Here is a 15397-nt window from a genome sequence, read left to right as displayed (position 1 = left end):
AGAGAGAGAGAGAGAGAGAGAGAGAGAGAGAGAGAGAAACATCGATGTGAAAGCAAAAAATTCATCAACTGCCTCCTGCATGTCTCCTTCCAGAGATCTAGCCCTCAATCTTTTGGTGCAGGAAAAGATACCCAACCAACTGAGTTCCTGTTCTTAATCTTGAAGTTTATCCCTGACCTGTGACATGACCTCCACCATGAACTCTAGAACTGACCTTCAGATCAACCTCCAGCCCCACCTCTTCCTCTCCTTTGCTTTTCCAGAGGCTGGAGATGCATGAGTCCATATCACACATGCACTTCATGGTGGAGGTCTCGCCACCTCTAACTGCTTCTACTTGCCCTGCTGCTCTGGCCAGGGGCAGGAATAAGCCTCAGCACCTTCAGCAGTTCAGCCTCAACCTTTCCTACCTTCTCACCACCTGGACGTAGAGATGGAGGCCCAACTACCACCAGTGTAGGCCCTACTTCGCCTCCTTTGTCCTGCTTCTGGCCTCTTGGAGTATAGGGAATGAGTGTGTATAAATGTGGATGTGCATATCCAGGGGGGTCATTCATTTATTCATTGTTCATTTATTAAGTGCCTATTCTGCACCATGCTCTAGTATAGATAGATATAAAACCTAGTGAGTAAGACAAAGTCCTGTCATTGTAGAGCTTAATTCCAGGTAGAGAGGAGTCAGAAGTCATGTGAACCAGTAAGTCCATGATATAGTTCCAGATCTGGAACTGGAGTGTGGAGACGAGATGAAGAGAAGGCAGCATTGTGGGACTTTGAGGAAATGGGATTGCACGTATAGGACAGATCCTATAGAGCAGTGGTTCTCAACCTTCCTAATGCCATGACCCTTTAATACAGTTCCTTATGTTGTGGTGACCCCCAACCATAAAATTATGTTCGTTGCTACTTCATAACTGTAATTTTGCTACTGTTATGAATTGTAATGTAAATATCTGATATGCAAGATGTATTTAGGCGACCCCTGTGAAAGGGTCATTCGACCCCCAAAGGGGTCGTGACCCACAGGTTGAGAACCGTTGCTGTAGACCATGAAAAGGGAGTGCATTTAAGAACATACATAATGATAGATTACTGGAAGGATTCAGGCAAAGGAATGATGCAATGATGGTAATGATAATAAAGTTTAGGTAGATTTATTAAGTGGGATGTATGTACATACTAGAGGCCTGGTGCATGAATTCGTGCACATCGAAAGGAAATTAATTAGAAGAAATATTTTAATATCGCTGTTCGCCCTTTCTCTATAATAGAAGTGTTAACCAAATTCACCATCGACAATGACAGATGGAAACACATTCGGGTGATTAGTGTTAGCGAGAGCTTTATTTATATAGATAAACTTGCTTAATTACACCTGCTTTCTGATTTAGCTAAACTTTTTCCAGTCCAGTGAAGCACCCCAACTTCTCTTTCAGGTAATTATCAGCAACCAGCAGTAAAATATCAACACAAAGCAGATTATTATTGTAGATCACGCAGGGAGAACAAAGGGTGAAATATTTAACTGCAACAGTGTTTGATTATATTCTGCGCAGTGAGAAAACCTGAAGTCATTTTCAAGGTCCACCATTTCTTACTTCTTTTCAGTCAGGTCAAGTTTCTAAGCTTTGTAAATCTCCATTTTCTGACTAATGAAAAGAAAATAGGATTCCACCAAGTCTCCTATCTACCTACTCCAGGACTTCTGTGAGGATCAAATGAGATGAGGCATGGGAAAATGCTTTACAGGCATTTGGTTAAAGTGTAAAATGTTTCCACCTGGCTATAAAGCAAGTTGTTTTCCTGGATTGAAGAAACTCCAAGGAGGCTAATCACTAGGGAGAGTAAGCTGGGTGTTGCTACATGACATCATTACCCAGCACCCACAGCGACTGTTTCTGGGCTGGGCTGGGCTGTGGGCCACATTTTGCACCATGGGGTCTTGGCAGCATCAGCTGCGATTTGGTGCGGTGTCACTCTGGGATGGTGGCGGGGCTGTGTCCCACTTGGGGGAAGCCAAGTGTTGCTTTGTCGGCACCAGATCCGTGGTGCCATTTCTTTGTAAATGGTCAGTGCACGTCACAGCAGCTCCTGCATTGAGTGTCTGACCCCTGGTGGTCAGTGCACATCATAGCAACCGGTGAGATGGTCGGACACTTAGCATATTAGCCTTTCATATATATATATAGATAATTCAATCCTCACTCCTCAATCTTCAATAATTCAATGAAATATTTTTGTTATCATTGAAAACCCCTGGTGGTCAGTGCACATCATAGCAACCGGTGAGATGGTCGGACACTTAGCATATTAGCCTTTTATATATATATGTAGATAATTTAATCCTCACTCCCCAATCTTCAATAATATCAATGAAATATTTTTGTTCTCCCTTTTTAGATGGGAAACTGAGGCACAGAGGTTCATTACCATCGGGGCTGCCTTGCCTTCCTCTCGGCTGCAGCAAGCTATGGGAAGCTCACTCTTGCTCAGTGCATAGTAACATGGGGGCCAAGACTGGGGGAGGCTGAAGATGGCAGTGCTGTGGCCCAGCAATGCCAGGGGAAGGATGGGAAGGAGAGGTTACACTTAAGGTATATGTTAGAAATAGCAGCACCAGACAGGGCTTCCTGGTATTGGGTTGCTGAGGGTGAGTGAGGCCGAGAAGAATCAGTGACAGCTCCCAGGTTTGGGCCGAGCGGCATGGGGGACAGTGGTGCCCTTCCCTGTGGTCGGTCAGGAAGACTAGGAGTGGGCAGGACCCGGGCTGGCGGGAGGGGTGGGTGCTGCAGTGTGGGGTTGGGTATAATTCTGTGCCTCAATTTGGGCACAGTTTCCTCTTACCTTCCTTTATTCTTCTTTGCCGTCTTTCCTTTATGTCTTCCATCATTCAGCAAATATATGTTGAGACCTACTTGATGCTAGGCCCTGTGTGAGGGGCTGGGGTACAGCAGGTTACCAAGGTGCCAACCCCTTCCCTCCTTGGAGTTGACGTTCTTTAGGAGCACAGACAGACTATGCATGAGAAAATGAGCACAGAAGCAGGCGAACTGCAGGTAACGATGCGCCCTCTGAAGTGAACGAAAGGAGGACGGAGAGGGATTTCAGATGCTGCCTGGGCGAGGGGATCGTGCTCTGAGTGGGTGATGTTTGAGTCAAGAACTGAATAATGAGAAAGCCAATTATGAAAAGAGAAGAGAGGAGAGAGAGAGAGAGAGAGAGAGAGAGAGAGAGAGAGAGGACTCTGCAGGGGATCGGTGGGCATGAATATCCGACACCCCAAGAACCTTCCATTTTCGCATCACAGTGTGTGTCCGTGTCTGTGTCTGTCTCTCTGGTGTGTGAGGAGCCTCTTCCATCATCAGTCATTTCTTCCTCTGTTGCAGGAGCTGATTGATTGGTTTGAAAATCTGTTTAGTATTTCATGAGCCCAAGCTGTGAGAGTCAGGGCTAAATACAGAGACGGTAGGACCCAGTAATTAATTGATGAGTGTGGTTACAGCATGGAAGCTGGAGACTGAGGTTTGGGGAGGCAGCTTTTCAAAGGAACTGTCTCAGGGACAACATGGAGGGCTCTGGCCTGGGTGTTTGTAGAAGCTGCTATCCTGACATTCTCACCGAACACAGGGAAGGGGCAGCTGGGCCGCATTCCCTCAGCACAGACTGCCGGTTTCCCCAACACAGCGTCACTGCAGCCACACCTGGGAGCCGGGGGGGCCACAGTGCGACCCCACCTGTGCTCACAGCTGGCACTGCTCACACCTGTGTTCATCGGATGGCTGCTTCCATCTGGACTGACTTATTTCACAAATTTCCATGGTGGAGCATGAATGGACCCAAGCAACCCTTTGGCCAGTGAAATGGCATGTGCTTTGTGTGTGCTGGCCAGGCTCCTCGGATCACCAGGGAGAAGCTTTGCAAATTACTTACAAAAGCAAAGTTTGTTTGAAGGATGCACTGGGGTCAAAGTTCAACGAGCTCACGAGCACAGGTCCTGAGACGGTGCGCTCTGTGAGAGCGTGGTGGGCAGACAGGCTGCATGTCCAATAGCAGCCTTCATCAGCACGCGTGCTGGGCAGTTCATTCCTCCCGGCACCGCGCTCTCAGTCCGTCCGGGCTGCTGTCACAAACACCACTGACTGATGGCTTAAACAACAAATACTTATTTCTCACATTTCTGGAGGCTGCAAGTCCAAGACCAGCTGCTCACTGACTCGGTGTCTGGTGAGGACTCCCTGGTTCATAGAGGGTGTCTTTTCTTCTTCTCCCCGTGGCCTCACATGGCTGCCGAGGGAGGGAGCTTTCTGGGGTCTCTTTTATAAGGTCACTAATCCCATTCATGAGACTCCACCCTGGTGACCTCATCCCCTCCCTCAGGCCCCACCTCCCAGTACTGGGATTGGGACCTACCAGGGATGTTGGAGGGACACAGCATTCAGTGCGTAGCAGAACCATAAGCACCAGCCTTTCAACCTTCATGAACCATCTCGAGATGGGTCTGGCTTGGGATTCCCTGCTGTTTACAAGGAGGGAAATGAGCTTCAGGTTTCCCAAAGTCCTTGACATTGACAATGGCAGAGCCAGGTCCCAGGGGCAGACAGCACGTGTGTCCTCTGCAGCAGCTGGAGGACATTCGCCCAAGTGGGCAGAACCCCAGGCCCAGGAGGCATGACCATGGACAGCCAACAGGCGACGCTCTGGACAAGCAATGGTGAGGGGCCTCCACGAAGAGCACGCACTGGAGTCTTGAGAACTCGAGAAGCAGGTGGCACAGAGCAAAGGGGGTTCAAGCAAAGGCAAGACCTGAGTGAAAAGCTGACCTATCAGCAGCCGCCTTCATCACTCTGAGGTCAGGGCTGAGTGGCCCCACAGTTAGAGTCAGGAAGCCTAGACACCCCTTGGGGGACAGAGGCTGACTCAGCAGAGAAGCAGGGCGGGGCCAGCAGCCGGATGCAGGTGAGAGGGAGGCGGATGCAGGTGAGAGGGAGGTGGATGCAGGTGAGAGGGAGGCGGATGCAGGTGAGAGGAAGGCAAGGCGGCTGGCAGCATCCCCAAGACAGAGAGGAGCTGCCGCACTGCACAGCGGGGAGTGAGAGGTGAGGTGGGGAGCCCTGGAGTGCAGCCTCCTGAGGGGAGCCCTCCTGTCCTGGCTGTTAAGCTGTGAGCATGAGTTGCCGTGTGGGCATGCTGACACCTCTGTAATCATCATTAAATTGTGGCACCTGTCCTTGAAATGCTGAGCCCAAGGAAAGAAAATACAATAAAACCACTAATGGAAGTTGGTGTGAGGGTCTGCAGGGGTCAGTCTTTGAGTGAGTATGAATGTGTTTCAGAGAAATGCGCTCTGGGTGGAATCACCTCCAGTCATGGCCGGGGAAGGGTGTTCTGAAATTGCCTCTATCCTAAGTCAGTAAGTGTCTTGTCTTAGAACCTCTGGGGTGCAATGGCCCAATCAAAAAAGAGGATGTGTGGAGGGGCCGTCGGGGTGAGGGCACAGATGGGAGCTGATGTTGAGGGTAGGCAATGGCTTAGATTTTTGAACCCTGCTTCCCAGCCTCTGGGCTTGAGCATTATTGCAAGGGATGGCCACGTCCCTGTAGATGCCAAACATTGTACAAACTGAATCAATAAAAACTCATATAAACACACACACGGCGACCTTTCAGAAACATGGCTTCAGTGCCGATGACTCAATCACAAGTTCATTGTAAAGGATCGTGGAATTCACGGCTGCTTTCTACCCATAGGTGCTTCCTAAATCAAAACATGCAGGTGGTGATGGCACTGGGAGAAGTCAGTCGACGGGGAAATAGAAGCAAGGCCTGGGACCTGAGCAGTTGAAGTCATGAGCCCCATAGAGTGGCCAAGATCTGCCCAGCAACAAGGCGTCCCAAATGTTCGGGCACCTTGGGGTGGCAAGGAGAAGGGGATTTCTAATAATCTATGCAATGTATGCCCAGCTCGAGCTGTGTGGTGCTCTGAGAGTTAGGCACCCATCACTTAACGGAGGGACGCATGCATTAGGCCACCAGGAAGAGTCATTTAGATTCAGAATTTGAACAGAGCTGTCTCCTTCACGCACTCAACATACAGGTGTGCTTGCACCCATGGTGGGCACCAGCAGTACTGAGACGGGACATTTACCAGTACCTGCTCTGTGCGAGGAAGCCTGGTATCTTTCCTTGGGAATGAGTAAATGTTATCCTCATTCGATGGGTGAGGGAAATGAGTTACTCAAAGCAAGTATGGCTCAGAGATGGGACCCTGAGGTCCCATGCCCTTGCTCCAACCCCCATTCTCTTGGGTTACAGTTCATCAGGAGAGCTCAGAATATATTGCTAATTTATGCACCATTTGTTCTACTGGATAACGCATTAGGGAAAATGTGAGGTGTCCGAGTACCTCTAATGTGAGCAATGCAGAGGCAGCTGACCCTTCGCAGAGAATGGGCACTTACAGCTAACACGGGTGATTGCTCTCTCCCCGGGCATTCATGACGGTCCATTTGCTTCCACTGAGGGGGCCCTGGAGAGAGATCTCACAAATTGAATGATGCTGCTTGATCTGGAGGAATTTCTGGGGATTCCAGCATGGGTTTCTGTAACCCCCAGGGGTAAGTCAGTGACAGCTCGCATTGACAACATGCAGAATGAGCCTCATTTTAAGGTGCAGCTTTGCCACCTACCACAGGGTGACCTTGGGCCAGTCGTGTCACCTTGCGGAGCCTCGTGGTTTAGTTAAGCATTGCCAAGCAATGACTAAGAGCTTGGGCTATGGCGCAACACAGGCCTGGGACTATATTTCAACTCCACTTCTTGTGCCTTTGGGAAAACTAATCCATTTCAGTTTCCTGATGTCCAAAGCTGGGGTGTAGTAGTACCTTCTTAAGACAGTTGTTTGAAAGTTACAGTAGTACATAGAGAACCTACAGAACGTGAGGCACCCTTTTCACTGCTAATTCACTGAGACCTTCATCCAGTCCCGTGTGATGGGATTATGAGATAATGCCTGCTTTCCAGGCCATGGAACAAACACACATGACTTGGGTTCAGTAATGTGCCCAAGGTCCCACAGCTAATAAGTGGGTCCGATTCAGTAAGTCCAGAGGCTATGTTCTTGACCACGAGGCTGTAGAGTCCAAGGTCCAAAGATGCTTAGAGACCTGGGTCTGCTGCCAGGATTTGAAATCTCAACCACAGAAGACAACATAGAGTGCTCAATGCACAGTGTGTGACAGCTAGTGCATGGCTACCATTAGCATCGTTCCCTGTGAGGCCCCAGATGCGGACCTGCACTCAGACGGGGCTGGGACTCAGCAGAGCGCCACCGGCAGCAGAGCACAGGGGGTGGAGCGAGCGACGTGGAGAGTGTCTCATAAACATTTGGGGCAGTGAGAGCAGCTGCATGGTCTCAGGGAGAGATTTTCGCTTCAGGACTGTGTGTTGACGCTGGTGTCACGGCTGCGCTGAGCACCCCAGATACTGTGAACGAGCTGTTCCAAGCCCAGACGCAGTGTTTTCTCACCATATGCTCCACACGGAGTGTGTGGTCTTTCAGACAGGGATGGCGTGCAACTCGGAAGCCTGAGCACCCAGGCACGGAAAACCAGCTCAGAGGAGCCATGCCTCCCCAGCTGCCCCAGGTCTCCTGACTCCCAGGGGTCATTTCATGTGTGTGTCACCCATGTAGTCATCCAACAACCATAGGTAGTGATGGGGCAGCTACTCCACGGGAGGTACTGTGTCAGGCACTGGGGATACAAAGGTGAATGAAGCATTGCCTGCACTCTAGGGGCTGGGACCCGCCATGCTGGGCCTCTGGACAGGGCGTTGTTCTAAGCTCTGTAAACGAGAGATATCAAGGACTTTGGGAACAGAAAGGAGTTAGTGAAAATCTTTGTAATGGAATTAAAAAAAAAAACTTTTGCACACCCAGCACCTAAACATTTTTCTATTCAAGAGAACTCCCCAAATAGGTGAAGGTAGGTCCCTCTTCTGCTGGCAGGTGGACTGAACACCTGACACAAGTGTCCACCTTCCACATGGATGTCATTTACTTGGATCAAGGTGATCACTCAACACCTGCACCTGGGTGTGCAGCAGATCCCTCAGATGACGAAGCGAGACCTGGTACCTTCCCCCCGAAACCGGCCTCTTCCCCGTGTTCTCCAATCCGTTGGCTCGGGCCAACCATCTTGGAGTCGCTATGATGCCTCTCTGTCTTGCACACATATCACAGCCATCATAAAGGCCTGTCATCCCTACTTTTAAAATGCACCCGACTCTAAACACATCTTACCACTCAACACTGCACCGGAGTTGGCGCCACCACCATCTCCAACCCGCTGTCCTGAAATGCCCTCCTAGCAGGTCGCCTTCCTCTGTTCTTGCCACACTCTTGTCTGTTCTCAGCAAAGCAGTTACAGAGCATCTCTTCAAATGGAAATCATATCACAGTCTCCTGCTCAGTGTTCTTCAGTGGCTTCTCACCACACAGAGTGAGCGCCAGCATCTCCCCGGGGCCGGGGAGGCCCTCCACGATCAGTGTCCTGCCCACGCCAGGAATGTGTTTTCTCAGGTCCTTACCCTTCCTCACTCGCTCCTGCTGTGACTGGTCTTTCTGTTTCTCAGGCACGCCAGGATGTGAGAACACCGGCATGTCAAAACATCAGATCTAGTCAAGAAGGATTTCCTTAAAACCAGGAGAGAAAAGGAGAATTGGGGGTGAGAAGTCCTGAGCAAGTAGCTGGAGATAAGATCCAAAGGTGATTTGGGAAGAAGTTGGTCTGTCAGAGTAGGGTAGCGGCTCCTCTAGTTTTCCAGGAAGAGGGAGACTAGGAGAGGTACAGAAATAGTTGCCAGATCGAGGGCCTGGGTGAGAATTCATTCAGTGGGTATTTATTGAACACCTGCTGTTTGCCAGGAGCTGGTGTTAGCACTGGTACTGAATGACTTCTGCTTGGCCAGTGAGCTGAGAAACCAACATGCACACTCGGGGAGACCTTGAAAACCATCTTTAGGGTCTGATTCTGTTTCCTTCTCTGTAGAACTGGGATAGTAACGCTATCTGCTCTGTTGACTAAAATAGTTATTCATGTGATACTATAAAGACCTCTCGGTTTATCAGATGTGGAAGTTAGACTGGTAGCTCTGTGGAGGAACGGGCTCTGTTTTGTTGACTGGTATATTGCCGATTATGGAAGTGAGCATTTATGGAATGAATGAATGAATGAATGATTGTAACTGAGTCGAAATCACTTTTGGGATGGAGAACTGCTACTTCACAGATTTCGAGCAGCCTCTGGATACCTTCTTACTGGGGAAAAATCCCCGTCAACTCATGCCACAATAGTTATATCTTGGTCCAATGAGATGACCTTGTCATGTTTGCCCCAAATGCATAACTCTCCTAAATCACATGGTTTAATTCATCTGTAACGTGATGATCAAAGCCATTTAGGCTCCTCGGCTCCCCTCTACCTTCTCCAGCACCTCTTCTCATTCCCTCTGTGCGGAGCGCTGAGCGAGGCGCATCTGTCCTCTCCTCCACACACTGGCTTATGGGCTGGGTACCATTTCATCCCAGATGCTGCAGATCAAAGACTTGCGATCCACAAAGATCTTGACAGACCACAGACAGCACTCAGCCAAAGTGAAGGACATGAATTGGAAGGGGGCGTAATGTGAAAACAAGCACTGAGGTCTAGAAGTGACCTCGGAGGACAGATGAGAAGAGAAACCTAGCAGCTGCACTTGCACGAAAGAAAAGTGCGACAGAGTCAAAAGGCAAAAACACATCTGGACTAAACTCTGCGAAGGGCCGTGTAAGAATCTACCTTCAGGTGTTTACTGACTCAACATGTATTTGATATTTTCATAATAGGACATGAGTTTCATGCTAAGAGAGTATATCTCTCCAACTGAAATAGAAATGGAAAGTCGGGCCATTCCCTAATGCTGGCTGAGCTCGTAGTAGAAGCTCCTCGCTGGCCACAGCCCTCTGGTCAGGCAGTGGGTCTGGTGGCATTGGCTTGAGTCAGAATAACCTTTCTGCCTAGATGGGTTTGTTAGTTCTCATGCTGTTCAACTTTTTCATTGGGTCAAATGTAATTTTTTTTCCTTGTTCTTCTCTAAGAATTGCTGTGCCAATGACCTTGTGCACCTGGCTTAGGTTTTTAAAATTCTGGCATTACTGGGCACTATTCTAAGCGATTTGCCTGAGTTATCACATTAATCTTCATTACAATTCTATGAGGGAGGGACTCCTATTAACCCTGATTTTTAGATGAGAAAATTGAGGCTCAAAGTGGGTTACGCAACTTCATCGAGATGACGTGGGTAGTCAGAACTCTTAAATCATGCACATACAACTCCCAAAGGCTGTGCTCCTTAGCCCTGTCCCTTCAAATGAGACAATTAAGTCTAGTGCAAGCCAGACAGACACATAAACATGAAGACATTCAAAACACTTTGAAGAATACGTTGTTCCAAGATAAGCATGATTATAGCCAAGGCTATTGCTTTGATCAGAAAACTCCGTGCTGCCCAACCATTATGGCCTAACTGCACCAGCTCTGTGAATTTCTCTACCAGGCCATTCCTTTTGCTCAATAACGGTGCTTGCTGATGAAGCTCAAAACCCAGTAGCAATTAATTATTGACAGAGCATGTGAATTAGAGATAAAAGAAAAGTCATTCTTTCTCTACACCCGCGATAGTAAATAAATTTAATTATGGTAGGAGAAGCTAAGGGATCTTCATCTGTATTAAGGTTTATTAGCTGAGACATTTAAAAGCATGTCATTATAACAAAGAGGTCTTGTGTAATCCTGAATGTACCACTTGGGTGCAAGACTTGGAAGTGAATAGACTTAATAGAGTACATGGTGGCAGATGGCCTGCTGTACTGACAGGTATTGAACAGGTTTATTGTCAGTTAACTTTGGTCTACAGATGCCTATAGCAAATTGGGGTATAATAGGGTCCTGCACCTCCCCTTTTCACTGGTTAGCTTGCTACATTGGGGCTGGGGGACAAATAGCATCCAAGTCCTTTAGTATCTTAAAGCTGTCAATGAGACGAGGCCATCCTGAAGGTGAACATGGATGGAGCGGTGAATTTAGGATAGAAGCAACCTTGGGAAGGACAGCAAGAGCATGGCCCTGGTGTGGGGTCAGTCAGTGGCCCACTGGCAACCCTGGAACAAAGAAAGAAGGAATCCCATTCATAGAACCAAACTATGCTGGATGCTTTCACGCTATATGCCCTTTTATTCTCAGGTGAACTCGCGGTAAGTTTTAGGAAAAGATTCGGGGATGTGATTCAACTTGTTGAGGTCACAAAGTCTGTCCATTCTCCTTCTCTGAGCTCCAGTTTCCTTCTTTGCACAGTGAGGCCTTTGATGAGGTCAGGAGACAGCACTCTTTTTAAAAGACCCCAGAGTAAATATGTTTGGGTTTGTGTGTCACGTGGTCTCGTTGCAACTGCTCAAGCCTGCTGTGTGCCACATCAGCCAGGGACAGCACGTAAAGGAAAGAGTGTGGCTGTGTTCCAACGCAAGTTTATTTATGAGCATTGAAATGTGAATTTCATGTAATATTCATGCATCACAAAATGTTATTATTATTATTATTCTGGTTTTTCCCCGACCATTTAAAGATTTAAAAATCATTCTTAGCTGCAGGCATTACAAAAACAGAAGGCTGGCAGTAGTTTGCCAACCCCTGGACTAGATAATCTTTGAGGTTTTGTTGAGCACAAACATTTTCTGAAAGCCGCTACAACAATAATAATAACTTTGATGTATTAAGCTCCTACATGTGCCGGAGTCTATGCTAAATGCTCTACAGACATTATCTCCCTTAATCCTCATACTGCAGTGGGAAGTAGGTGCCATTATTATCTCCATTTCTGAGATTATAAAACTAATACATAGAGAAATTAAGAGTATATTTAGCTTAAATATAACTGGTAAGAAATAGAGCAGCAGTTTAAGCCCAGGTGTATAAGGCTCCCAGCCATGAACCCATGAGCCTTATGCTGCCTTTTCTGAGGTTTCTACAATCAGAGCCCTAGAGGGGAGGATCGTTAAAAAGAACCGCAAGTGTTTATCCACGAATTTTATGTGGTAGCTCCCCATGAGCTATTTACATCACACGTTTCGTGCAAAATTAAAATGCTTAAATATAACTGGTAAGAAATAGAGCAGCAGTTTAAGCCCAGGTGTATAAGGCTCCCAGCCATGAACCCATGAGCCTTAGGCTGCCTTTTCTGAGGTTTCTACAATCAGAACCCTAGAGGGGAGGACAGTTAAAAAGAACCGCAAGTGTTTATCCACGAATTTTATGTGGTAACTCCCCATGAGCTGTTTACATCACACGTTTCGTGCAAACTTTAAATATTTCTGGATAGGCATGACCACTCTTTCTCCTTTTCTCCCTCTTCCAGGAATGTGATGCCTAAGACCGTGGACGGGCAGATAACCATGGAGAAGACGCCGAGTTACTTTGTGACAAATGAGGCCCCCAAGCGCATCCACTCCATGGCCAAGGACATCAAACTGATCGTGGTGGTGAGAAACCCTGTGACCAGGGCCATCTCTGACTACACCCAGACCCTGTCCAAGAAGCCCGAGATCCCCACCTTCGAGGTGTTGGCCTTCAAAAACCGGACCCTGGGGCTGATCGATGCCTCCTGGAGTGCCATTCGCATAGGGCTGTACGCGCTGCACCTGGAGAACTGGCTGCAGTTCTTCCCCCTCTCCCAGATCCTCTTCGTCAGCGGGGAGCGGCTCATCGTGGACCCCGCCGGGGAAATGGCCAAAGTACAGGATTTTCTAGGCCTCACGCGTGTTGTGACTGAGAAGCATTTCTATTTCAATAAGACCAAGGGGTTCCCTTGCCTCAAGAAGCCAGAAGACAGCGGCGCCCCCAGGTGCTTAGGCAAGAGCAAAGGTCGGACTCATCCTCGTATTGACCCGGATGTGATCCACAGACTGCGGAAATTCTACAAGCCCTTCAACGTGATGTTTTACCAAATGACTGGTCAAGATTTCCAGTGGGAGCAGGAAGAGGTTGACAAATAAGGCTAGAGATGTGAGGGAAAGCTAGGGAGCAGCTGAGGAGACCCCTTACCTGAGTCCCAAATCCCCAGGGTCGCAGCCTCAGCCTTGTTGGAGTGTCACTTAGGTCTCCCCCATCTTCCAGCTGGGATCGCTTCCCTACAGAGCAGCCAGGCCTGCCTGGGCAGCAGCATCTGGTTGACCAGATGGCCACCAGGATCTACTGCTAATTCTTGTCTTCTACAGGTGAATAGAGTCTGAAGACAGGATTGAATAGCTGTCCAGGTCAGAGACAGTGCCATGAATATTTGTTTAAGTGAAACAAAGAAAGGCAGGTCTATTTTTGGGGCTCTCACTTTGCTTTGGGAAGCCTGAGTTCTAGCCCTGTGTCTGGCCCAGGCCTTGCTGTATGAACCCTGCTCTGGAATCTCTCTGAAATGCTAATTGTGGCTGAGTGCTCCAGGACTCCTAGGGAAGGGGCCTCGGCCAAGGTGTCTCTGGCCTTCCTGAAAGATCTCATTCCACAACCCTGTGACTTCCTCCCTCCACACCTTACAAAGGGAGGGGCATGCACATTCCTTACCCAAAAACGCTGACTCCCCTGGAAACCTTCCTTCTAAGAGTCCTCCAAGGCGGGCTGGGTCTCTCTCTTCATGAGCACCCAGGGCGCTGGAGCTCAGCTCCTGCCCTCGTGTTAGATTCAGCCCCTGGACTGCTCTTCTAGCAGCGAAGCTCAGAGCCCTGAGCTTGGTAGAGGTGAATGCCATCTCTGGGAGCGAAAAAAGACAGCCAGTCCTCTGGGGGGGAGGTCTCCACACCTACAGACCCTCTCCCCAAGCACCCTGGTTCTGAAACATGCTTTTGGGGTGGGCTCTGTCCCTCAGGGTCCCCAGAAGGGCAAGGACCAGAAAGTTGGCATGTCTTATGTTCTGAATAACCCTTAGCCACACAGTGAACAGGGTACCAGTCACCATCGTCTATTTGCCCCACCATCTGCCCTCATGGTCATCTCCTGCTTCATTTGCTCTGTTCACAGACAGCACATTTTGGGGAGTGACAAGAGGGCTGACTCCACTTGCCACATCGGTTTATGGGGTGGGGGGAGCAAGGGCTGTCTGGGACACCCCCCTTCGAGGGCTACTGATTAAAGTATCCCTTCCCATTAGTCGTGTTTGATTAAAACGCAGCATTCGACATAAAGCCCTGTTCACAGGTCTCCCAGTCCAGGAACTGTTCTAGTAAAATTGGAAATGTGTGCGTGGGGGAGCTAACTCTGTTCAGCTGTTACTAAACTGTCATTTCTCCGGCTAAATGAAAACTGTGTTGTTATAAAGCTTAATGCAACCTAATCAATGGGTTTTGATGGCGTGTTTCTGTTGATCACCTCCAACCCCACCCCTACTCTCGGATTCTGGGGGTTTCCCTTCTCTGGAATGACCAGAAGGACCTGGATTAGATCTCCCAGGGGTTCTGTCCTGTAAGAAGCACCATTTTCTCATTCTCAACTGGTCCTGGCGAGGAATGGACTAGTGTGCTCAATTGAGGAACAACCTTACAAATCACTGTTTTTCCAGATAAGAGAGTGGTTATTGAGCTGAAGGCACCATATTATGCCTTTACTACCAAAATAAAAGAATACCTAGCCCTGGCTAGTTGGCTCAGTTGGTTGGAGCATTGTCCATACACCAAAATATTGCAAGTTCATTGCAGGTTCGATTCCCAATCAGGGTACATACCCAGTTTGTGGGTTTAATCCCCAGTCAGGGTGTGTACAGGAGGCAACCAAACAATGTTTCTCTCTCACATCTCTCTCTCTCTCTCTCTTCTCTCTCTCTCTCTCTCTCTCTCTTCCCCCCTTCCACTCTCTCTGAAAAAATCAACAATAATAAAAACATATCCCTGGGTGAGCATTAAAAAATAGATAGACAGATAGATAGAAACACACCTATTTCAAGAAAGAAAATGCATAAATGTGTGCTTGCTCAGAAGAGTGTATGGTCAGCTGCTGATTTGGGGCCCTGTTTTATAGGAAGAGCAAGGACCGATTCCAGTTACACATCAGAGCCAGCTGTGGGTTTTTTTAAGCTACAGCTTCCTGAGTCCCATTTCACATTTCTTGAGTCAGAATCTCCAGGTGGGGCCCAAGCATCTGTCCTTTCAAAGATATTCTTACGGTCCTGGCCAGTGTGGCTCAGTTCACTGGCACATCCTCCCATACAGGAAAGGGTCAAGGGCTTGGTTCCTGGTCAGGGCACAAACCTAGGTTGCAGGTTTGAGCTCCTGGTTGGGGCATGTACAAGAGGCAACCAATCAATGTTTCTCTTGCACATCAATGTTT

The 15397-nt window shown here is 48.4% G+C and overlaps 1 protein-coding gene across 1 annotated transcript in view; it reads left to right on the top strand.

The window, feature by feature from the left end:
* HS3ST4 (heparan sulfate (glucosamine) 3-O-sulfotransferase 4) overlaps positions 1 to 14237 on the top strand; it is a 359581-nt gene extending 345344 nt beyond the window's left edge. The window contains exon 2 of the mRNA XM_005862045.2: positions 12447 to 14237. Within this exon, the coding sequence (XP_005862107.2) occupies positions 12454 to 13083 (630 nt within the window). The 5' untranslated portion in view covers positions 12447 to 12453 and the 3' untranslated portion in view covers positions 13084 to 14237. The remainder of the gene's footprint in view (positions 1 to 12446) is intronic.
* The last annotated feature ends 1160 nt before the right edge of the window (positions 14238 to 15397 follow it).

Source organism: Myotis brandtii, unplaced genomic scaffold (assembly GCF_000412655.1).
Source record: "Myotis brandtii unplaced genomic scaffold, ASM41265v1 scaffold158, whole genome shotgun sequence".
Lineage (NCBI taxonomy): Eukaryota > Metazoa > Chordata > Mammalia > Chiroptera > Vespertilionidae > Myotis > Myotis brandtii.
Note: the sequence above shows the minus strand (reverse complement) of the source record. Positions and strands in the feature narration are given on the sequence as shown.